Genomic DNA, 26,044 nt, shown 5'->3' with positions numbered 1-26,044 from the left:
TTAATGAGACCCCTCTTTATTTCGTCGTAACTCGTGATGCCTTGGTCCCTTAGGTCAAAAAACACCGACAGTGGTTCACCCTTAAGCCTGGCCTGAACCACGGTTACTTTGACTTGCTCCTCCCAACCTGCGAGAGACGCCACGTTTTCCACCGTTTGAAAGAAGCGACATATATCCAAAACATCGCCTGGCGAATTCGTAAAGCATGGGATCATCCCCATGAACCCGGTAACAATAGGGACATTACTGATCCCCTCCATTGCCAATCCGGATGATACTACAGTATGGCTTTCCATAAGGAAAAGAAAAAAAAATTTTCAAACCCGAAGATGTGCAGCGCAGCGACGAATACGTTACACAAATAGTAGGGCCTGGAATGTGCGACGGACTGAACGAAAATGAAATGAGGGGATGTACGCTAAACCGACTATTCACTATCCTGTCGCGGACGCCAATGTGGACTCCGCAAGCACGTGGTTTGCGGGTATGAAAGGAAGTGGAAATGAATAGTCGGTAGAAGCGTATAGATAAACAAACAAAGGTTTATTAATTACACACACAAAAAGGGGGAATTGATCGCCTGATTTAAACAGGCAAACAGCGTTCTTAACAAAATTAAGGATGACAATAACACTAAGATTACAACAGTAATTAATCGCGAGACTAAAACTAATACGCGATTAAACCTTAAAAAACTATACAAACATTTACAAGATGGTAGATACCGTCGCCGTATTTCGTGGGACACGTAGTTACGAAATGAGATTCTTCTCGCTGGTTCTTGTCCTTTTTTTTTTCTTCCTGATCGGCTGCTCTGCTTCGAATCCTTTCTCTCGTCTCTTCACCGCTCCAGATCCCCGATCCACGAAACAGAAGAATGAAAAATGCCTCGACACGTGGAAGTCATCCCTTTATATCTCCCACCATCCGGGAGCTTTTTCTTTTCCTCCCACGTGACCCTCCAAATAGCCAATCAAAAACCACGGCACAGCAATGACGACAACAGACGGTACGGTACACAACAAAATGGCCGTGCGTTACATCTAAAACCCGATACAACAACATATACGCGACGCGACATAAACGAAAAAACAAACATATAAATAGAACAATCAAACAAAAAAAAAATACATAAATATATACATATAATTAATAGCGGCGAAGCGCTACACATTTCTTCTAATTTCAAAAATTCATAAATGAATATTTTTATAAAGTAAGAATAAAATGTCTGTAACAAAAAAAATTTGAAGATATTTGGCATCTTCATCTTGTGCAGAAAGTAAAGAACCTATTAAATGATATATTTTTCCTTGAATGATATTTCATGCAATTTCAGCCGGAAAAGTAAAAAGTCAACATCATGCATTCTGATAATTGATAGAGCACTATGGCAATGCCTTATACTCACGAACACAACTGTGGAGTTGTTATTTATGGAAAAATGAGAGCAGCACAGATTCCACGAGTGCTTTCCAGCTGTATTATTTAAATGTTTAATATTTAATTAACAGGATTAAAAAGTTTTAATGAATTTTACCTTATGTTTTTCATTGGAATTGTGCCTTACTTTTGCAATTTCCTGAAATTATAAAGTATTTTAAGATTTCATCTCTTAAAATTTTCAATATTACTCGGACGCTCGAAAAATCTCAGGAATTTTTCATGGTGGTTCGTCTGAATATATTAGGTCCAGTTCTCTCATTGTGAGTCAAGCCGAACCCACGAAAGGTACAGAAAAATGGCCTTGGTGTGCATAGGGCAGAAAAAATTTTAAAAGACTATCCATTATAGAGGATGTAGAGGATTAGTTATACAGCATTGTATTCAAACCACAATCATCGCCGAGGAAAACGAACAAAATAAATATGAATTTATGTAATTTTAATTAAATTTGCTACAGTTTATATTTTAATACTTATCACACCAGTTTTCAATTGGAAAGCTCACTAAGATTTTATTAAACCAATATGTACATTTCGGGCCATATACCCTTCATCGGTTATAATTCAAGTGTTTTCATATTTTCCAATTTATATTTAACATTAAATTTTAATTCACAATTGGTATCCATCTCCTAGTTTTACTGATACATAAATATCTTTATTGGTGTAAAATAATCAAGTTTTGTCACAATTGAAGCTCTACAATCTTCATAGTTTTTTAACATATCGGGAAACCGTTCAATGGAATTCCTTCAACATTTTCTTTTTCTACCCATTTCAAAAGCTTGTTTTCAACAGCTCTTACGGCAATCACAAACCGTCGTTGGCGAGACGATAACTTCTTATTAGCCAGACGATATCTCTTCTTAGCGAAACGAAACCACTTCAATCTTTCCGCCCAAACGACCTTATATAACGGGCCATTCCAATATTCAACACGAGTGTTGAGTGCTGAAACCAACAATTTGACGTCATCAACGACGTTCCAACTTGAGTACGAAGTGCTTACTTTCCATAATTCCATTCTCAGCAAGATGGATTTCGTTCAAATGTCTCACCAATTACCCACAATTCATTGGAAAGTAGCAGTCAACATATCTGTTGAGTGTGTTGAGACAACGTTGACAACAGCGCCACTTTAACGTTGAAAAAAGAAACAACTTTTGACAAATGTTGAGATCAGCGCTTAGTCGTCGTTGAAAATTGGAATGTCCCGTATGCGCGACGACGGTCAAGCGGCAACCAATCAGCGTCTCCTATCGTCTATAGCTCTATGTCAAACCGCCGCTCATTCTAATCCAACGGATCATACAACGTTTCCCATTGGTCCAGATTTAACCAATCCTAACGAGACACGAGCCCACTACGACAAACACGATAATTTCTCGAAGTTTCTGGAAGAGTTCAGGTACTGTATCCTATAGAATTATCGATTAATTCAAAAAAGATCCCGGTTCTTTTTTAGAAATGTCACCGGTTCTTTTTTAGAAATTTTTTAATTTTAATTGAACATTTTTGTGTTTTAAAAACAGACATTTTTAACTTCCGGCAACAAAGCAGCCTAAAAAGTAAGGTCAGTTGCCGAATGTGTGAATTGTCTACGAACGCAAGAAATAAATGGTGGTTCCTTTTTGGACAGACGTTGTTTTAATATTGTAAAAATAATTCTCCAATCCGACGAAAAGTTCAGAGAAGAAATTCTACATGTATCGTCACCAGGGGGCCGCTTTCCGAAAATCTACATTTTCCAGCGCTTTTTCTCAGTAGATAAAAGCAGCAACAACCCCAAGCATGGATGGATGTTTACAACAGTCTGTATGTCACCGGTTCTTTTTTAGAAATTTTTGTAATTTTAATTGAACGTTTTTTGTGTTTTAAAAACAGACATTTTTAACTTCCGGCAACAAAGCAGCCTAAAAAGAAAGGTCAGTTGCCGAATGTGTGAATTGTCTACGAACGCAAGAAATAAATGGTGGTTCCTTTTTGGACAGACGTTGTTTTAATATTGTCAAAAAAGATTGTTTAGGATTTATTACAGAGAGTGAGTTTATAATTTATAAAGTCCGTTTTTTCCACACGACCCGTTTCAAAATTATTTAAACTATTAAATGGTTTATTTAAACTTATTTGGATGTTTGAACTGTTTTCTGTTTCGAATTTCTGAATTTAAAAGCTGCGTGAACGCTACCAAACATATTTACTTGCTTAACGGTTTCTGTTTTTGACAGGTTTTATAGTAATAAGAAAGGCATTTATTTGAATAACACAAATTGACAAATCACGACATTTAAAATGAAATTTGATAATTTAATAATTCATCAGGCGTTGAACATTGGTTTCGAAGCTTTAAAATAATTAAATTGTAATCACTAATTAGAAGCCATATAACTGTTTACATATTACTGAATTTCTTAGTGTAATTTCTCTTAACGTAGACAGTTTAGATGAAAGAATATATAATTTAAGTAATAAATCTTATGTATTACAATTAATTACTATTCTTGTTAAAGATTACCCCCGAAGAACTCGGCTTCAACTGTACTATTTCAGATGCCTTTTTTTGTTTTTTGCATTTTTGCAGGAAATCGAATATACTTTTAGACACTTCTAAAAATTCTCAACGATATTTAGTGCTCCATCGCATTCAAAGTTGACACAGGGAGCGCATATGTTCGCTTTATTCGAACTCTTCGTCTTAATGTTCGATTTTTATGTTCGAATTCATATTTATAAATGATTCTGGAAGATCCAGCTTATTTTTGAAATTAAGTAAACCCGAAGAAGAATTCAGAAAGAGTTACGGAAATGTTCGTTATTCATCACTTACTTGTTAGTGGTACTACGCCTCGGTTAGTGGTTGCAACGAGTCTTAATTATCGTTATTCCGGGTAAGTAGCTATCTAAAAATTCTCTAATTAGTCTCGGAAGAGGGGGCCTAATTCTTGCACTTGTTGAAAATGGGTAAGATCGACTACAATGTAATAATCTTAATGTTTGCTATCGTTACTTTTTGCCTGAGCAATGCCGGGCTCATCTACTAGTTTATTTATATTTTTATGGCTTCTGTTTAATATTTCTTTGAATTTTGCTTGTTCTACATATAAAAATATACCCCCCAAAAAATAGCGGCCGGATGGCTGAGCGGTTAAGGTTAGCAGCTTGCCGCCCTGGGGGATCCAGGATCGAATCCGGATATGTCGGTCCGCGTCCCTCACCACCCGGCCGCCCCATTGTGGGCCTGGCCAAACCCATAATGGGCTTGCTATAAGGGACCTTCTTAGTGCCCACAGGGCTGAAAGAGTTACAAAAAAAACCCCCAAAAATGTTAAAAGTTTAAAACAAAATATATATATATATATAATTAAAATTTAAAGAAACTTTAAAAGTAATAAAGATAAAAAGGATTTTACATGTATGTTGATTTAGACATTCAAATTGTGACTGGCAAATTTGCAACTTTTTTTTGATCATGACTCCAGAATTTTGTCGTTGTCAATTGTCTCCAAGAATTGTGAAATTTTCCTCGATTGTGTCTATACGATTTGTGACTTTGATCTTTGATTGTGTCCATTGAATGTCTGCTGATCACAGAAGTACAAAAGACAAAAGAAGAATTAATATAGAAAAAAATAGAACAAAATATTTCTGAAAAGTTCTTTGAATATCGAAATTTTCATGATAAAAATTGCGTTAAATGAAATATATTATGAAATGGTAAGTAGAAGTATTTTTAGGTATATACAAATTTAATAAACGTTGTTAAGCGTTGTTCATCGTGTTCGGACCGGCAAAAGATATTGTTTTATTATTATTATTTTTTAAACTAAAAACTACCGAGAGGGGGCGCTTTCTGTCTCTTCGCGCCTTTTACAAAATGGTTATAGCATTCGTCAGGTGAGTGTGCTTGGTGTTGTTGGTTCTGTGTTAATTCAAGGCTAAACCCTGAATCTATGTATCATTTTGTTGTACCTTCTGTGAATCCACAAATAAATTCACCATCTGTTTGCTGGAGATGCTTGCTGCGTTAATTTATGGTCCACTTCGTAAGTAAGTTCACAACATCTTTTGGTCCGTCGAGGCGAATATAGCCGCCATCTTGTCTTTTACGACTGTTCGAATTGCAACGTTGCTTTACGAGATAAGAAAGGCTATCGCATTCCAAACTTTTCACTTCGAAAAGAGGGTCGTTTAGTGTTGCTAAATTTTGTCGCTAGATGGCGTCTTTACACCCCTATTCAGAGAGACAAATGCATACCCAGTTGTTTTATAGCAGGGGTGGCCAACAAGTCGACCGCAAAGGCTTTAAAAGTAGCCCGCGAAGCCAAAGTTGAACAATTTGTTCTAACTTAAATAAATGTTTGAAATTCTTAATTCTATAATTTAATCTTACAATAATAAATTATTTGTGAAACATACACATACTGTTTATATTTATCCTGATAAGATAAACAATGTAGTAATACTGAACGCGCTCTGTCGGCGCTAGTTGGTAGCTGTGTGGCCGCGTGTCTCAACTTGCTTTTTCTCTGTAGCGAACATAGACAGGGCGCATATCAGTATCAGTGTGTGTTAGAGAGTTAGATAGTAAAGTGACAGCCAGTGAAGTGACAGTCAGTGATAGCGAACAGAAGTAAGTATGTTAGTTATTGTTTTAAATATTCCGTAATAATATCTTTAGTAGGTAAATTCTAAAATAATATTTAACCCTATTATTTTAGAATGAATAATCCAAGTACAAGCCGGAAAAAAACGTATCATTATCACAGTAGATGGGAAGAAGATTATTTCTTTACTATGATGAAAGATAAATGTATCTGTTTTATTTGCAATGCAACAGTAGCTTTGTCTAAGAAAGAAAACGTTAAAAGACATTATCTAACAAATCATAAAAATTACGAAGAAGATTATCCACGTGGCACTGCGTTAAGAAAAACAAAAGTGCAACAACTGAAGGCACAAATAACTGCACAACAAAATAGTTTTTTAAAATACAATACAAATTCGAAGACAGCTACGATTGCTTCATTCAAAGTTGCTGAAACTTTGATTAAACACAACAAACCGTTTCAAGATGGGGAAATGTGGAAAGAGGCATTCATTAAAGCTGGAGAAGAATTGTTTCAGAATTTTAAAAATAAATCTGAAATAATGACATCAATCAAAAATATGTCGTTATCGCGAAATACAGTTATGCGTAGAACAGAAGGAATGAGCCGAAATCTTGAAGACATTTTACATGAAAACATTAATAAATGCATTGTATTATCACTGCAGTTTGACGAATCTACGGACTATATCGGTACTGCACAATTATGTGTTTTTATTCGAATGGTTTTCGATGATATGTTGGTTACAGAAGAATTATTAACTATTATTCCAATGCATGATCGCACAAGAGGTCAAGATATCTTTGATTTATTTAAAAATTATATTGCACGAACAAATTTTCCAATCTGCAAGTTGGTATCAATAACCACTGACGGGGCTCCAGCAATGATTGGCAACAAAAGTGGCTTCGTTGCTTTGTGTAAAGGTGATGATGACATTCCAAATTTTATTGACTATCATTGTATCATACATACTCAAATATTATGTTCAAAAGTGTTAAAATTCAATCATGTTATGGATGTTGCATTTAAAATTGTAAATTCCATAAGATCTAAAAGTTTGTCACGTCGTCAGTTTCGCGCTTTGCTGAATGAATGCGGTGAAGAACACAATGAACTGTTACTTCATACTGATGTAAGATGGTTAAGTCGTGCTACATTTTTAGCAAGATTTAGAGAACTTCTGCCACAAATAACCTCATATTTACAATCTAAAGGTGATTCATATCCGCAATTAAATGATCAAGAATGGCTTCTCGATCTTGCTTTTTTCTGTGATGTTACTGAAAAATTAAACCAATTAAATCAGCAACTACAGGGTAAAGGTAAAACAATAATACATATGATTAGCATTTTGAAGTCATTTAATGAAAAATTAAATATGCATGCAATGCAACTGAAGCGTCGTGATTTAAAACACTATCAAAATCTGGCAGATGAATCTAAAAATAACAAGACTGTTGCTTACGACAAATATGCTGATGTTATTGGAATGCTTCTAAATGAATTTGATAGAAGATTTCTCAAACTAAGTGAACTTGAAGATATTGCCTGTTTTTTATCTTACCCATTTAATGACATCGACGTTGAAAGTCTTGCTCAGAAACTTCACAATTTTCTTAATACTACAAATATAGCAGAATTAGAAGAAGAAATACTAAATATTAAATGCGATATAAATCTAAAATCAATGGTTTCAGATAGCAATTTTTGGAAACTAATAAGCAAAGATAAATATCCAAATATTTGGACAATTGTTGCTCGTTTCAATGCCTTCTTTGGCTCCACATATTTATGTGAATCCGCATTTTCTTATATGAATGCGATCAAAACAAAACAGCGATCGCAAATAACGGATCTACATTTAGAGTCATGCTTAAGAATTGCTTTAAGTTCATATGAGCCAAATTTTGAGAAACTTGCTGCTCTTATGCAATGCCAGGTTTCATCCAAATAAAAATTGTATGCTTAAAATTTGTTTTGTTCGTATTTATTTCTTAACATTGTATTTTTTTAAATTTTAATAAATATTGTTGGAATTCATAAAATAAAAAATATGTTTTGTTCGTATTTATTTCTTAACATTGTAGTTTTTAAATTTTAATAAATATTGTTGGAATTCATGAAATAAAAAATATATCGTAGGCTTAAATTGCAAACCTGCTAACTCATATTCAGCATATTTTGCACAACTTTCTTAAAACGCATAAATTTTTTGCTTGTCACGTGATTTCAATGAAATAGGTGCATAATAGCGATGTTTCATAGCCAATGTAAGGTGTTTTTCTCTTTCTAATAGTGTGAAAATGTAATTTTTGACCAAAAGTGGAGGTTTGCAATTTAAATCAGCGATATAATGACTTCTTTAATTATCTTCTAAAATTTTAAAATTATTTGCCCATATCCATAGTCAACCGCAGACTATATTTTATGGAAAAAGTAGCCCCTAAAAGCTAAATGTTTGGCCACACCTGCTGTACATAGTTCTATTCTGCTGAATGGCACATTATATTCCTCATTAGATGGAGAGTGGAAGTTTAGATATTGTTTTTCACTTTGGACTTTATAAGCCTGAAAATTTGTTGTATACATAATATTGCTGGATGAAGACGAAAATGTTTCACCCAACAAATCAGCAATACCTTTTATGTCACTGATTATTGTGTCATTATTTTCCAGCATGGACAGAGAGTGAGAAGCATATTTCCCATTAATTTTATGGATTTTATCCCAGACTGCTTTTGAGCTGGTGGAAGATGTTATGCTAGAAACATACTTCCTCCAAGAATCCCTTTGGCTTTGCCTTCTTATTTTTCTGGCATTAGCCTTTGCTTTTTTAAAAGCAACCAAATTGTTAGCAGTGGGGTATCTTCTGAAAATCCCCCAGGCTTTCTTTTGCTTTTTAAATGCTGCCTCGCAATTCTGATCCCACCATGGTTTCGGATGTTTTGGATATCTGGTTGACGTTTTCCCCATTGTTTTTTCGGCTGCCTGAATAATACTGGAAGTGACAACTTCGACTGCATCATTGATATCAGCAGTATTGACCATTTCCTCAGTGATGTTAGCCAAAGAAGAAAAAGCAGGCCAATCTGCCGTTTCAAGTTTCCAGCGTGGTGGACAGGCTGTTTCACAGCTTTCTCTGCCTTGGTATTTTAGAAATATTGGGAAGTGGTCACTGGAAAGTGGATTAGATCCAACCTCCCATATAAACGCTGAAAACAGATTTGGGGTTGCTAATGATAGATCAATGGCAGTGAATGTTCTTGTTGAAGCATGGAAGTATGTCACTTCTCCAGTATTAAATATATACAGTTGGTGATTGCCTATAAATCTCTCAATGGCCCTGCCACGACGATTGATGTCGCGACTGCCCCACATTGGATTGTGGCCATTGAAATCACTGAGCAAAACGAAAGGAGTTGGCAGCTGTCCAACCAAGGCATCCAATTCATCGTCATTGACTGTGACATCTGATGGCAAGTATATGGAACAAACTGTGACAGTAACGCCAATTGAAATTCTGACTGCCACAGCTTGCAGCTCTGTTGTTATTTGTACCGGTAAGGACGGGATGCAGTTTGAAACCAGTACAGCCACACCTCCACTGGCGCGATTGTGGCTGTAATCATCCTTACGGTAGAGATCGAATTCTTTTAAAAAAATTCTTTCTCCAAATTTCAAATGTGTTTCCTGAAGTGCCACGCAGAGAGATGGGGTAGAGTATGTCAGGTGTTTAATGTCAGAGAAGTTGTTGCGGAAACCACGACAGTTCCATTGGATTATTTTACAATCCATTATGTGTTTGAAATAGCATTCTTTTTAAAGGTATCCCTCTTTAGTTTTACAGCCGATTTGCCTTTTGAAGGCGAGTTTAATGGTGTAACCACCTTATTAGTCTCCTCATCTGAGAAGTCAGAGAACTCACTCATAGACTGAGTCTCTGATCTTTTAGATTTAGAGAAGGCTGATTTTAATTTTTGTTTGTTCAGTGGGTTCTTATTAGCTTTTTTAAAACCCACATTTCTGGTTACTATCCCTGCTTTAGGTAGGGGTGTTTTTTACTTTATATTCTCTTTTACTTCTGTATCTGTAGATTGAGTTAACAAGCATCTAGCATGGCGAGTGAAGAGATTCATTTGGTGAAACGGAAATTTCTGTCTGAACCGCACATGTCTTTGTGGACTTCAAAACAGAAGCAAATGTCTTTTGTTGTAATGATGCACTTGGAGTGACCATGCGCCGAGCCTCTGAATAAGGTATGTTGTTAACTGTTTTTAGGCGTTGAATTTCTTTTTCTCTTTGCCATGCAGGGCATTTCCGAGAATAGACAGGATGGGCATCCTGGAAGTTCACACAGTGTGGAGTACTTTTACATTCAGTACTGTTGTGGCCTTCAGTTCCACACTGTGCACATAAACTTTTGCCTCGGCAGGAAATCTGGGAATGTCCAAATCGCTGGCATTTGAAACAACGCAGCGGATTTGGAACGTATGGTCGAACTGGGCATCGAAGATATCCCGCAGTAACAAATGATGGCAATGTTGGCTTTCCGAAAGTGAGAATCAGATGTTTAGTCGGTATCAGCTTGCCATCACGACGGATGGAAATGCGTCGAACGGCAGTGACACCTTGATCTGCAAGACCGATCTAAATGTCTGCTTCATCTTCAGACATCACACCACGTGATGAGTTCAAACTTGTGTGTGGTGTGATGGTGACAGTTATGTCTCCTAGAGATGTCATTTTCAACAGCTTTGCTGACTGTTGAGGAGGCTGCTTCTATCAGTAGGTCCTCTGACCTCAATTTTTGTATTTTCTTTAAATGTCAAATAGTTGATTGAAACAACTTTTGAATTAGGAAAGAGGAACACTTAGACATGAGTTTTTCAGTTGTACTATGTACTATGAGATAAGTTGGTTGGTTGGAAGAACTGATCTCCTTTGGTCGTGATGCATCAGTGCTTGTAGTTTTTAGTTTTATTGAGTCCATGTTTAATAATAACTATTCAGCTCCTAGTGACCCCACCCACCATGGGGTCCAGTTAGTTAGATAGTTCTAGTTTTTTGGCACAAGAGCCATACAGGCTATGCTGCGCCATGACAAATGGTAAAATTAAACAAAGCTAAATATATACATCACAAGGCATCAATACAACACATAAACACAAACGAAACAAAACAACACAAACATAAATATATAATAAATAAATAAATAAATTAGTTAACTTAAATCTCTCTATTAATATTTATAACTTTCAAAAAGTTCAGTATCTTATCAAGATTTGGCCTCTGGCCCAAAATCTCTCTCAAAGTTGCATTTCCGAAATGCTGTCTGCGACTCTGGTCAAAAGCAACACAGTTGCAAAGTATATGTTTAACACTTAAAGTACAAATGCAATACTGGCATACTGGCTGGTCATCACCCTTCAAAAGGTATTGATGAGTAAGCCGAGTATGTCCAATTCTCAGGCGAGTAAGAACGACTTCAGATCTCCTATCATACTGTTTCTTGTGTGTCCAATTTTCTATTATAGGTTTGATCTCGTAAAGTTTATTGTGGACTTGTTCGTTCCACACATTTAGCCATCTCTCTGCTAGTCGTTTTTTAACAACCAGCTTCAAGTCACCTCCTTCAATAAGCATTGTATGCTGAGAAGGACTTGCTGACTTTGCAGCTGCATCAGCTGCTTCATTCCCTTTTATACCTACATGGCCTGGGACCCAACAAAATTTTACAAAAATATTACTTGCAATAAGATGGCAAAACAGTTTGCGAATTTTAATCACTATAGAGTGAGAACTAGGTTCATGTGAGATCAAAGCCTGAAGTGCACTAACTGAGTCAGTGTAAATAACACAGCGACGATGACCTTTCCTAATTACATATTTTAAGGCTAGGTAAATAGCCTGCAACTCTGCAGTAAAGATGGAAGAATTTGATGCAATTTGTTCTGCCACGATCTCATCCTGGCAGACAAAGGCTGAGCCAACGTAATCAACCGATTTCGATCCATCTGTATAAATAGGAATTAAATTCCTGTCGTGGTGTTGAATTTCTGCAAAGTGCTGCCTATAGATGTAGTCCGGGGTGGATTCCTTAGGAAACTGCTTTAAGCTAATGTCAACATTAATCACAGGAGTTGACCAAGGTGATATATTATCGACCTCGGCCTGTGAAATGTTGCTTGTGTCCAGGTCAATCGTGCTGCTTACATTCTCCATTCTAATGTCAAATGTAGGGACACAACTTGGGCGAGCTGTAAATAATCTTTTCAGCTGAGTATCTGATACTCTACAATAAACTGAAGGTTTAGCCAAAGATTTCTGTTTAATGTAATAGAACAGAGACAACTGCTCTCGCCTGAGAGATAGTGGGGGCTCATAAGCATCTACGTATAAACTTTGGACAGGAGAAGTTCGAAACGCACCAGTGCACAAACGCAATGCTTGATGGTGGATTGGATCCAGCATCCGAAGAGTAGATTCTCGCGCAGAGCCATACACAATACATCCATAATCAAGCTTAGAGCGAACAAGAGCTCTATATATTCTGAGCATCGAACATTTGTCTGCTCCCCAGAATGAGCAGCATAATACCTTTAAAAGGTTCAGAGATTTTAAACATCTACTCTTCAAATTGCGCAAGTGTGGTAAGAACGTCAATTTATGGTCAAACACAGACACCCAAAAATTTTGCTTCGTTGACCATTGGGATTTTAACCCCATTTAGGTAAATTTCAGGCTCCAGGTGCAAACCACGCCTTCGGCAAAAGTGAATGAACACGACGTCTTCTCTACGTTAAAGCTGAAACCATTGGTCTTGGACCAATTGTCTATGCGATTTAGGGAGGTTTGCAGTTGTCTCTCAATAAAACTCATATTACTAGACTGGCAGGAGATCTGAAAGTCATCCACATACAGAGAGTGTTTCACACTGGGAGGAAGACATTTAGCTATGCTGTTAATTTTAATTAGAAACAGAGTCACACTCAAAATAGAACCTTGAGAGAACACCTTCTTCTTGTGTGTAAGGCCTAGATAAAGTTGTGCCCATCCTGACTTGGAATCTTCGATTCCGTAAAAAGTTTTTTATAAAAGTTGGCAAATTACCCCGCAATCCGAATTGGTGCAGATCACGAAGTATTCCGTATCGCCAGCAGCGATCATAGGCCTTCTCTATATCGAAAAACACAGACACTAAGTGCTGTCGTCTAACGAACGCTTCGCGTATGGATGCTTCAAGGTTTACTAAATTGTCCGTGGTACTTCTGTTCCTACGAAATCCACTCTGATGTGGTGAAAAGTAATCCTTTTCCTCTAAGAGGAACATCAAACGTCCATTTACCATTCTCTCAAAAAGTTTACAGAGACAACTCGTAAGAGAGATTGGTCTGTAATTAGAGGGATTCTTGCAGTCTTTACCTGGCTTGGGTATGGGAAAGATGATAGATAGCCTCCAAGAGTCAGGAAAGGTATGTTCTGTCCATATTCTGTTGAACAGATTCAAAAGATTACAAAGGGAATTGTCTGACAAATTTTTAATCATGCTGTAGTGGATTTTATCCGGGCCTACAGCAGTATTCCCCGAGCGAGACATCGCTCTATGTAATTCTATTCTGGTGAATGGCACATTATATTCCTCATTAGATGAGGAGTAAAAGTTTAAGTACTGTTTTTCACTTTGAGCTTTATAAACCTGAAAATCCCTTGTATACACAATATTGCTGGATGAAGCCGAAAACGTCTCACCCAACAGATCAGCAATACCCCGTATATCACTGATTATTGTGCCATTATTTTCCAGCATGGACAGAGAATGAGAAGCATATTTCCCATTAATTTTATGGATTTTATCCCAGACTGCTTTTGAGCTGGTGGAAGATGTTATGCTAGATACATACTTCCTCCAAGAATCCCTTTGGCTTTGCCTCCTTATTTTCCTGGCATTTGCCTTTGCTTTCTTAAAAGCAATCAAATTGTTAGCAGTGGGGTATCTTCTGAAAATCCCCCATGCTTTCTTTTGTTTTTTAAATGCTGCCTCGCAATTTTGACTCCACCATGGTTTCGGATGCTTTGGATATCTGGTTGATGTTATCCCCATTGTTTTTTCAGCTGCCTGAATAATAGTCGATGTGACGGCTTCAACTGCATCATTGATATCAGCAGTATTGACCATTTCCTCAGTGATTTTAGCCAAAGAAGAAAATGCAGGCCAATCTGCTGTTTCAAGTTTCCAGCGTGGTGGACGGGCTGTTTCACAGCTTTCTCTGCCTCGGTATTTTAAAAATATTGGGAAGTGGTCACTAGAGAGTGGATTAGATCCAACTCCCCATGTAAATGCTGAAAACAAGTTTGGGCTAGCTAATGATAAATCAATGGCAGTAAATGTTCTTGTTGGGCATGGAAGTATGTCACTTCTCCGGTATTAAATATATACAGTTGGTGATTACCTATGAATCTTTCAATGGCTCTGTTTCGACGGTTGATATCGTGACTGCCCCACATTGGATTGTGACCATTGAAATCACCAAGTAAAAAGAAAAGGAGTTGGCAGCTGTTCAACCAATGCATCCAATTCATCCTCATTGACTCTGACATCTGGTGGCAAGTATATGGAACAAACTGTGACAGTGACGCCCATAGATATTCTGACTGCCACAGCTTGCAGCTCTGTTGTTATTTGTACCGGAAAAGACGGGATGCGGTTTGAAACCAGTACAGCCACACCTCCACTGGCGCGGGTGTGGCTGTCGTCATCTTTACAGTAAAGATCGAATCCTTTTAAAGAAATTCTTTCTCCAGGTTTTAGATGTGTTTCCTGGAGTGCCACGCAGAGAGATGAGGTAGAGTATGTCAGGTGTTTAACGTCAGAGAAGTTGTTGCGGAAACCACGACAGTTCCATTGGATTATTTTATAATCCATTATGTGTTTGAGGTAGCATTCTTTGCGAGGGTATCCCTCTTTAATTTAACAGGGGGTCTCTCTTTTGGAGGTGACTTTGGTTTCGTAACCTCCGTATTAAGCTCTTCGTCAGATATGTCAGAAAACTCACTCACAGATTGAGCTTCTGATTTTTTTGAAACTTTAGAGAGGGCTGCTTTCACTCTTTGTTTGTTAAGTGGGTTCTTACTGGCTTTTTTAGAACCCACATTTCTGGTTGTTACCCCTGATTTACTTACAGAGGTTTTAGTCTTTGTGATCTCCTTTTCTTCTGATTGTGTAGATGGGATCAATAAGCATCTTGCATGGCATGTAAGAGATTCGCTTGGGGATACAGAAATATCTGTTTGAACCCCACGTGTCGTAGTAGATTTCAACATGGCAGCAAATGTCTTTTGTTGCATAGGTGCACTTGGAGTGACCATGCGACGAGCCTCTGGATATGATATGTTTTTCTCAGTTTTTATCCGTTGAATTTCTTTTTCTCTTTGCCATGCAGGGCATTTCCGGGAGTAGGAAGGATGGGCATCTTTGCAGTTCACACAGTGTGGAGTACTTTTACATTCAGTACTGTCGTGACCTTCAGTTCCACACTGTGCACATAAGCTTTTGCCTCGGCAGGAAATCTGGGAATGTCCAAATCGCTGGCATTTGAAACAACGCAGCGGATTTGGAACGTATGGTCGAACTGGGCATCGAAGATATCCCGCAGTAACAAATGATGGCAATGTTGGCTTTCCGAAAGTGAGAATCAGATGTTTAGTCGGTATCAGCTTGCCATCACGACGGATGGAAATGCGTCGAACGGCAGTGACACCTTGATCTGCAAGACCGATCTAAATGTCTGCTTCATCTTCAGACATCACACCACGTGATGAGTTCAAACTTGTGTGTGGTGTGATGGTGACTGTTATGTCTCCTAGAGATGTCATTTTCAACAGCTTTGCTGACTGTTGAGAGGAGGCTGCTTCTATCAGTAGGTCCCCTGACCTCAATTTTTGTATTTTCTTTAAATGTCCAATAGTTGATTGAAACAACTTTTGAATTAGGAAAGGGGAACATTTAGACATGGGTTTTTCAGTAGTACTATGTACTATGAGATAAATTGGTTGGTTGGAGGAACTGACCTCCTTTGGTGTTGATGTGTCAGTGCTTGTAGTTCTTGTACTTGTACTTTTGGGTTTTAATGAATCCATGTCTGAAAAATAACTATTCAGCTCCTAGTGACCCCACCCACCATGGGGTCCAACAAGGGGATGCCGTCACATGGGAGACTCCCATAGACCGTCACACCAGGGTTTCCCAGGAGCTATACCCTCACAATGCAGTCAGGAAGAGCAAATCTTGTCTGACGTGTCCGCCCGGTCTGCATCGATCGGTTGACTCCAAGCCGAGGTCAACAATGACTCAACGACCAGCCGATTGACTCGAACGGAGCCTGATTTGAGCCTCCCGTTTATCCGAAGCAAGGGCCAAAGCAGTGTGTTGGGGACGGTATGTTGCCCCTCAACTACCAGGATCCCCCTTTCCGGCATACGGGACACCACGCACGGCAAACACGTGGGTGGGCGTTCAGATCCCAGGGATGGTAAAGAAGAGTTTCTAAACCATCTCTGGGAGGTCCCCTCACCACGGACAGAAACCCACATCGAGGGGCAGCTCCTAGTGACCCCACCCACCATGGGGCCCAACAAGAGGATGCCGTCACATGGGAGACTCCCATAGACCGTCGCACCAGGGTTTCCCAGGAGCTATACCCTCACAATACAGTCAAGAAAAGCACACCTTGTCTGACGTGTCTGCCCGGTCTGCATCGATCGGTTGACTCCAAGCCGAGGTCAACAATGACTCAACGACCAGCCGATTGACTCAAACGGAGCCTGATTTGCGCCTCCCGTTTATCCGAACCAGGGGCCAAAGTAGTGTGTTGGGGACGTTATTTTGCCCCTCAACTACCAAAATCCCCCTTTCCGGCATACGGGACACCACGCACGGCAAACACGTGGGTGGGCGCTCAGATCCCAGGGATGGTAAAGAAGAGTTTCTAAACCATCTCTGGGAGGTCCCCTCACCACGGACTGGAACCCACATCGAGGGGCTACAGTCACAAACACTGTTGCTTGAAAATGGAAATGATTTTGATAAATAAATGGTTGCAGCATTTACCAGTACACATAGTCCACTTGAAGAATTTAAACGAAAAACGAAATATCTGTAGCTTTTAAAACCAAATAGTATACAAAAATGATTCCATATTGAAAGAAATCAAAAGTAATGTAGTCAACAGAAAATTGCCAACAGGGGTGTATTTAAAGAACAGATAACATAACCTTTCCAGATATTTGGCTGGATTCTTAATGCTTAAATGTAACGAAAACATTTGCTTACTAAAAGTTTGATATCTAAAAAGGTTTGGTTATTCATTTTGCAGAAACGCAATCATAAAAACAAATTGTTAAACTTGAAAATTTTTTCCTACTGCTTTGAGTGAAATAAACTGGAAATGAAAGACTGTCGCTATACTATAGTATATTATGATCTATCACATGATGTCTCCACAGTTCAGCGAATTCTTCACAAAAAGAATAAGTTATCAGGAAACGTCAGAGATGAGTAGACACGTGATCGAATGGCACCGACACATGTCATGTGACACTCTCGTACACATCCATCTTCCAATGTGCCACTCCACAATGAAAACAAGCTTAAGCAACGGCATCCTTGAACGGGTACACTCGGTAAGTATTCCGACAATATTTTGTTTGTAGCATATTTTATATTGCTAATTTCCAGCAAATTATACGTGTTTTGGACACGATTGAGTCAAATTAGTCTAGAAATGATTAATTTTATGGAAGAAAACCTCTCAAATAGCTGTACCCCCTAAACTGCACAAGTGCCAAATATGGAAAAGAAATAGGAAACAACCTGAAGAGTACAATTCTAGGGTTGCCTGAAGGGGGAGGAAACACCCCAATTGTAGATCCCTTGTGCGATCAAATAATGTCTAATGAACCATACACCTACGTGCAATACATCACAAGATATAGCCCCCCAAAATCGCGCGTCGCTCAGCAAAGACTCGCTTTTAACCCTTTGCCCCCAAAGGTACCGATCGATCGGTACCCTGGCTCGTTAAGCAAAACTTCGAGGGTACCGATTCATCATTACTTTGGTAAATATCAATTTTTGTAAAATTTATCAACAACAGATGTCAGCACTTGACGGCATCGTCTTGTCTATCGTCTGTTTTACATATTTTTGTCCAGGTTCCATATGGAAATATGGCAACATTCGATGATAACGAAGCTGAGATGCTAGAAAATCTGAAATATCTAGATTATATAGATCGTACAGAATGAAGAAGTCAGCAAATTATTTTTCCAAGAAGAAATGATCTCAAACAATTGGGTGATTATGACTTTCTATGTCAATATTGTTTGCCAAAAGAGTGTAAGAAACATACTAGAACGAATTTGTCACAATTTACACTCAAACCTGTTTTTGTGCGGTCTATTTTTGTGCGATTTGTTTTGTGTGATTTTTTGTGTGCGGTATATGAATTTCAATCAAATTGGTATACTGCACAAAACACATTGCACGTGTAAAAAATCGCAAAAAAAAGACCGCACAAAAACAGGTTTGAGTGTAGTTTCTACATCATCGAAAAATTATGCGATGTCGCCGATGGAACAACTGTTGTTGGCTCTACAGTTTTATGTCGCAGGAACGTTTCAGTTGGTCTTGGGCGATTTAAATGATTTAAGTCAATCATCTGCTTGTAGAATGATTAATAGAGAGAGTTTTTTAATTGCTCAAATCTCAGCAGATGATATTCAGTTGCCTAAAACAGAATCTGAAAGAACGCAAGTAAGTAGGCCTAATATCCCTTTATCTTTCGATACTATACTAATAAAATAATTTTATCTTGTTTTTTTACAAGTTTCTATATTAGAATCATTAAGATAGAAGTAAGTATTTTTGTAATGAATGTAAAACTAGTTTTAAATGTAGAAAAACTTTAGTCAAACATTGCTTCGTTCGACACGAAAATACGTTTGTGTGTGGAAGTTGTAATAAGTCATTTAAAACTAAAAGTATGACCAAAGCTCATTTCGAAACTCTTATTCCACTGTGCGATACTTGCAGAAAGAAATTTTCGTGTCAAGTTTGTTTAATCCATCATCAAATAATTTATCCTGGCAAAAATCCGTTCTGCAGTCGATTTATGTCTAAATCAGAGTTAAAATGTCATCAAAGTACTCACAATACGGAGAATGGTCTGTGTTTGTGAGATAACTAAGAAAGCATTTTTAGTTATCGGCTTGTTCGTGTGTAAGAATTATAACCTTGCATTAACTAAATGCAATTTTTTCAGTTTAGTTTCAAGTTTTTCTTATGTGTATCCTCGATTTAAGCATTAAAGAATCCGTGATGATCGAATATTATTTGAGAACTAACCGTTGAAAGACATCTTTCATAAGAGAATCTCCCTTGTGAAACAAGTTTAAATAATTTAAGTAGAATACTTATTTTTAAATAACCACTGTTGCGGTCACAAACTTATTCTTGTAAAAACAGTCGTGGACTAATTACTGTAAAGCGGTAAAAAGGCCGAAAGGAGTGTAGGAAAACAGTAAGACAAAGGAAACGGCACTCCTGAGCTAGCCATCCTCGCGTCCACAGGTAGTTAGCTACACTCCCAAGTTTTTCTCGTATTACCGCACGAAAGTCATACAGTATTCGTAATTGTAGTCGGATGTATCAACTGTTACTTTACCGGTGAATAAAGACTACGGTTTTATGTGATCCAGACGTGGCAATTACTAGTCATACCAAGCTGTTGGGAACGACCCAACATTGGTGACCCGAACAAAGACTCAAACACGTGCAAGGACAAGGAGCATTGACCAAGCAACCTCAATCCACCAGCATCGGCAAATATCTCACGCCGATTTCTCAGAAGAGACAGCCATATTCTCGATTGGACATTATATTAAATAGTAAGTAAGAACATTTTGTTTTCTCAACTGTCCCCCAAAGTAGAGATGCAGTCATCGCAAACGGAGACAGTTGCCAAGGTTTCGGTGAAGCCACCCCCTTTTTGGAGAGCGAAGCCAGAAATTTGGTTCAGGCAGATGGAGTCACAATTCCCGTTAGCGGGAGTCACAGTGGAAATAACAAAGTTCCACTACGTGGTTTCTGCACTCCAACCTGAAGAGCTAGCGGTCGTGGCAGACATCATTCTAAACCCCCCGGTAGATAAGCCGTACGAGGCTCTTAAAGCCCGTCTGTGCCGGCAATACGCCGACAGTGAGATGCAGAGACTAAAGGACCTAATATCAAGGATGCAGTTAAGAGACAAGAAGCCGTCCAGGCTACTATTAGAAATGCGCAGCAAGGCAGCAGCGCATATAGGCGACGACCTACTAAAGTCGCTGTTTCTACAACGTTTACCGTCCAACGTTCAACAGATCTAAGCTATCTCAAATGACTGCCTCGACAAGCTGGCAGAGATGGCGGACGGGATAGTAGCTGCAGCCGACAATGCCGTTTCAGTGCAAGCAGTCACCCACGGAGACCAGAGGATACAAACACTGCTATTAGACATCTCCTCCCGCCTTGAACGCCTGGAAGGTAGGGATAGATCAGGGCTTCTTAAACTGTGGGTCGCGACCCCTGAAAGGGGGTCGCAAAGATCTGATACTTTTCAATCATTATAAATAAAATTTTAAAATTAGTATACACACTACGTACAAATATAAATACAAATAAAAATCATACAAAATACTATTGTAGTTTTATTATAACTATTTTTTGAAAAAAGTGGCAATGCAAAACTGTTATGTAGGGCCTATAAATAGAAAATATGGAAGTAGCATTTAAAATAATAAATACAACGCGCTCCTCGATTTTCAACTGAACGTTCGACATTGATGTCTGGCCGCCGGCGTCAGTGTTTGCAAGATAACTTAGTGATTATAAGTACCCAGACGCCGCGTCGCCTTACAGCTTACACATACAATACGGAAGCATAATCAAGCTAGGCTAGGCGAATCGGCATATTATTTTTATAAAAGAATAATAAAAAAAATTAAATGAAAGCTTCTTTTTCGGCGTCTTTGTGATACGGTGCCTTTGTGCGCTGCACACTTTGAACACGCCATGCGTCGGGGTTGATCTGATCGTAATTTGTTGTCATTGCACTGGTAAAGATTCGAGTGTAGTTATTTTTCTGTTTGTACAGGATGGTCTAATGATGTGTTCACTTGTTTATAATCGATCAGCGCCGCCGTAACTTATCCGTTACAATTCCCAGACACGCACCTGTTATCAAAGAGTTGACCGTTACGATTTGACCGTTACGAGATTGACGGTTGCGATTTGCGCTGATCGATTATAAACAAGTGAACACATCATTAGACCCTCCTGTACTTCAGTTTGGACTCAGCTTTGTCTTCGTAGTGACATGTGTGTATTTACTGTGTAATTTTCAGTTGGTGTTTTTAATTATTACGTTAAAGTTCAACTACATTTTGTTTAATTATTTATTATTATTTAACCATCATGGATAAATGGCTAATTAAAATTCCAACTAATAAGTCTGCCACGCCGTCACAACCAAGTTGCAGTGCTTCAAATCCGACTTCTAGCAAAACAAAAAGAAGAAAATATGACGAATCATATTTGCAGTATGGCTTCACATGCTCTTCTCACAACAATGAAGAACAACCAGTGTGCTTAATTTGCAAAGAAGTTTTGGCTGCAGAAAGCATGAAACCGTCAAAACTGCAACGACATTTGAATACTAAACATGCAACGTTATCAAAAAAGCCAATAGAATATTTTGAGCGTCTTTTGCAAACATCAAATAAAGAAAAGAACACTTTGGAGAATTATGTTACTTTGAATGATAAATATCTATTGGCATCGTATGAAGTTTCGTATTTGATAGCAAAAACGAAAAAGCCTTTTACTATTGGAGAGCAACTTTTACTACCTGCAGCTATAAGAATGTCTGAAATTGTTCATGGAAAACAGTATGCTGCTGAAATTAGTAAAATTCCATTATCAAATGACACTGTGTCCAAAAGAATTTCAGACATTAGCAATGATCAATTTCAACAGCTTCTTATGAGGCTTAAAGACAGCTCAAAGTTTGCAATACAACTGGACGAGTCGACAGACATTTCAAATATGGCACAGTTGTTACTTTTTGTAAGATATATTTATGAGGGAAGCATTCATGAAGATATACTGTTTTGTCGTCCTCTGGAAGGTCATACTCGTGGAAAAGATATATATAAAAAAGTAAATGAGTTTTTTGAAAAAGAAGGATTAAATTGGAAAAATTGTGTTGGTGTGTGCACGGACGGTGCTGCAGCAATGACCGGACAAGATCTTGGTTTTACAGCATTTGTTAAAGCTGGAAATGATCATATTACATTTACACATTGTATGATTCACCGAGAGGCACTTGTTGTTAAAAAAAATTGCACCAGAATTAAACACTGTGTTTTTTGATGCAGTCAAAATCATTAACTTTATTAAAAGTCGAGCACTTAATAGTCGATTGTTTAAAAATTTGTGCATTGATATGGATTCGGATTATACAAGTTTATTGCTACATGCTGAAGTTAGGTGGCTATCAAGAGGTCGAAGTTTGAAACGATTATTAACTTTAAAAGATGAAGTTCTTATATTTCTAACAGAGCAAAATTCTAATTTGGCCGATTATTTTCACGATAATTTATGGCTTCTCAAGCTATGCTATTTGGCAGATATTTTTGATAAAATCAATGATATGAATTTATCAATGCAGGGAGTCTGCGTTAATATGTTTATGTTAAAAAATAAACTTGAGGCCTTTGTTAAAAAAATTCTTATATGGAAGAACAGAGTGGAAAGTGGATCGCTCGAAATGTTTCCATTTACTGACGAGTATATAATTAGTAACAATATTTCAAAAAAAGATACTCCTATAACAAAAATTATAGTTAATCATTTGAAGGATATGGAAGTTTACATGCATAGGTATTTTCCCAATGATATCGATACACAACAATGGATTTGCAATCCATTTTCAATTGAAATGGAAGAAATTAATTTTTTAAACTTAAAAGCACAAGAAGAATTTGCCGAATTAACAAGTGATACTACCTTGCGACTCAGATTTTCTCAAGTGCCTGTGCATGAATTTTGGATAGAAATCAAATCAGAATATCCCCTACTATCAGAAATGGCAATGAACAAATTACTGCCATTTTGTACAACATATTTATGTGAATCAGCCTTTTCCACATTAACTTACATAAAATCAAAATACCGTTCAACTTTAATAAACGTTGAAAATTTATTACGATCTGCACTAACTCAAATTGAGCCTAGATTTAATTATTTGTGTAAAAATAAACAATCACATCTGTCACAGTAATATTGTTTGATGTTAATAATATGTTTTTATTAAAAAAATTGTTACAAAAGTTTATTTTTTCTATTGAATAAATATATATATAGTTTTATGTCATTCTATTTATTGTGTTTTATTACGACCGATATCCCGTCAACGTTTCCAATTATATATATGTGAAATGAATGGGTACGTATTCTTTAATCCTTATTTTATTTACATTGTAAAATAGTGCGATATTACATCTACATCTACGGTTAATATATATTTCATTATATGGAGGAGGGGGTCGTTTAAAATTTCCTAAGCTTGAAGGGGGTCGCTATATAAAAAAGTTTAAGAAGCCCTGGGATAGATCCCGAGCCAGAGATTGGTTCACGAACTGCTGGAGACGTTCAAAGAGCCGAAATGGGGCGCAGATTGAAGGACAATGCTGGTACCACTAGCAATTCAAAGAGAAAGCGGTAAAGTGCGTAAAACCCTGCAGTTTCCAACAGGGAAACTAGAAGGGCCGTCACTCAACGGTGCGGGTGGCAGCACTCTGGAAGTTCACCACCTATATCTTTACGACCAGTCAACGTGCAAACGCTTTCTAGTAGACACAGAAGCAGATGTGTCTGTAGTTGTTGAGGATGGTCCAAAACACTACTTTTATGATTGTATAATTTTCGAACAAGAAAGACTAGAAATAAAACTATTACCAGAAGAGTCTGGACTCAACTGGCCATGTCGGCTCTCTGACATCTGGACCAATAAGGTGATATATGACGCATTTCAGAAATTAGCCAAACGTATCAATCACATTATGCAAAAAACAATGTTTAACTAGTTCTCTTTTCTTTATTGTTTTATTCTTCTTTATTCGAGCAGGTTCTATACACATAATCTGTACTCTACTACCCAGTGAGGTATTTCAATGACTGACATTAATCATCATTCTTCTTATTTTAATATCAGAAAACAAATTACTATTGCAATGTCTCTTTAACTTTTGTAGCTACTTATCTACTTTTAAAACTTATTAGTAAAACTTATTTGTATTCGCCTTGAACAGGCTTGCTATGATCCCACTGTACTAGTATATACAATAGCGTCTATAAAATATCTTTGCAAGACTACCTAATTTTGTATGACACTTAATTTTGTAGTTTAACACTACTTAATTTGGCAGTCAACCCAATGACAAAGAAATACTAATACTAATGTATAAGCATCTTTGTTTAATGGACCTTCTTACTGAATAGTATAAACATGTTTAACCAAAATAATCTACAAGACTGCTCACATTAACGTAATTTATGACTCGTCCAATTACGTTCTACCGCGTCCACCAAAACATTTCTAACAAGACTACTTAAAATGGTGGTCAACCTCAAGGCAATGAACTTTTCACATTGCAAACCTGTTTGAACTTCACGTTGACCTCGTGAGCTGCCTTACAGCACCACATTGTTTCACTGGGCCTGTACTCTTAATTGCATGCTCGCATATGATTTCCAGTGATCTAATATACTAGTGAACACTGGTCTACATCTGTTCTATACCGTGCTACCCAGAGACTCTTATAAGTGGAAGTGATACCTTGCGATACGTCTCGTTAGAGTGTTGGGCATAAATTTGTATCAATGTGCTATGCATCAATGTGTATCTCTGTGTTGTGCATCAATGTTCTAATGGGTATCATCCAGTGCTGCGTCTTGTGCCTCATCCTGCTCTACAGTGTCTAGTTCATGCATCATCCAGCTCTTCTGTATCATCTGTGTTTTACCGTGCATTGCTCTGTGCCGCATTTCTATAGTGTGTTGTGCATCAATGTATGTGTCTTCAAAGTGTTTTGTGCATCACTGCGCTTCAACGTGCTGTGCATTGATGTGCATCAGTGTGCTTTAGCGCGCATCAGTGTGTCTCATTGTGCTGCTCACCAATGTGCATTAATGTGCTTCAGTGTGTCTTATCAGTTGTGCCATCCATCAATTTGCATCATTGTGCATCAGTGCGTGTCAAAATGTCTCAGTGTGCATTCATATCCCAACGTGCAGGCCCCGTGCTGTATTTCTATCAGTGTGCATCAGTGTTCTCCATCTGTGCATTTATATCCTACTGTGCATCACCCTGTGCTGTGTTTCTTCAGTTGTGCTGTTTTTCTCTAGTGATCATCAGTGTGCATCAGTGTTTCTTCAGTGGTGCTATTCACCAATGTGCATTGATATGCCTTTGTGCATCAATGCCTCAACGTGCATCGTCTAATGTAGTGTTTCCTCAATGTGCATCAGTATGCATCGGTGCCCCAATGTGCATCGTCGTCATTGGTGAGCATCAGTGTTCATCAACGTTCTGATGTGATCTCTTAGGCTAATATATGTCGTTCAAGACACATAGTACAATGGGTTCTGACCAGTGCGTATGGTCCACTGCGTATTGCCTAACGAGTTTTAACGTGCAACGATCAACTTTGCAGTTTACACATCTCAACGTACACTCTAACTTTATCACCACTCAAGAGCACCATGACTGATATGTGGAGCACTTCTATATTATGGATGTAGTGCATGCAATTTATTCTACTTTTAATTTCTTTTGTTTTCACTTATATTATAATCCCCCTTATTTGCTTAATTTAATAATGTTATTATTGTTA

The 26,044-nt window shown here is 37.8% G+C and overlaps 3 protein-coding genes and 1 pseudogene across 3 annotated transcripts; all 4 read left to right on the top strand.

Moving 5' to 3' along the window:
• Positions 1–2,662: 2,662 nt before the first annotated feature.
• LOC136971242 (general transcription factor II-I repeat domain-containing protein 2-like) lies at positions 2,663–8,009 on the top strand. Its single transcript, XM_067265709.1, has 2 exons — positions 2,663–2,853; positions 6,164–8,009. The coding sequence occupies exons 1-2, from the start codon at positions 2,663–2,665 to the stop codon at positions 8,007–8,009; spliced, it is 2,037 nt and encodes a 678-aa protein (XP_067121810.1).
• An 11,996-nt stretch (positions 8,010–20,005) lies between these two features.
• LOC136971241 (uncharacterized) lies at positions 20,006–20,719 on the top strand (annotated as a pseudogene).
• A 1,051-nt stretch (positions 20,720–21,770) lies between these two features.
• Positions 21,771–22,520, top strand: LOC136971239 (zinc finger BED domain-containing protein 5-like). Its single transcript, XM_067265708.1, has one exon. It carries the CDS (start codon positions 21,771–21,773, stop codon positions 22,518–22,520), a length of 750 nt encoding a protein of 249 aa, XP_067121809.1.
• A 73-nt stretch (positions 22,521–22,593) lies between these two features.
• Positions 22,594–23,430, top strand: LOC136971238 (zinc finger MYM-type protein 6-like). Its single transcript, XM_067265707.1, has one exon. It carries the CDS (start codon positions 22,594–22,596, stop codon positions 23,428–23,430), a length of 837 nt encoding a protein of 278 aa, XP_067121808.1.
• The last annotated feature ends 2,614 nt before the right edge of the window (positions 23,431–26,044 follow it).

Source organism: Centruroides vittatus, unplaced genomic scaffold (assembly GCF_030686945.1).
Source record: "Centruroides vittatus isolate TY-2023 unplaced genomic scaffold, ASM3068694v2 contig_240, whole genome shotgun sequence".
Lineage (NCBI taxonomy): Eukaryota > Metazoa > Arthropoda > Arachnida > Scorpiones > Buthidae > Centruroides > Centruroides vittatus.
The sequence above is the reverse complement of the archived record's forward strand: the minus strand, read 5'-3'. Positions and strand labels throughout refer to the sequence as shown.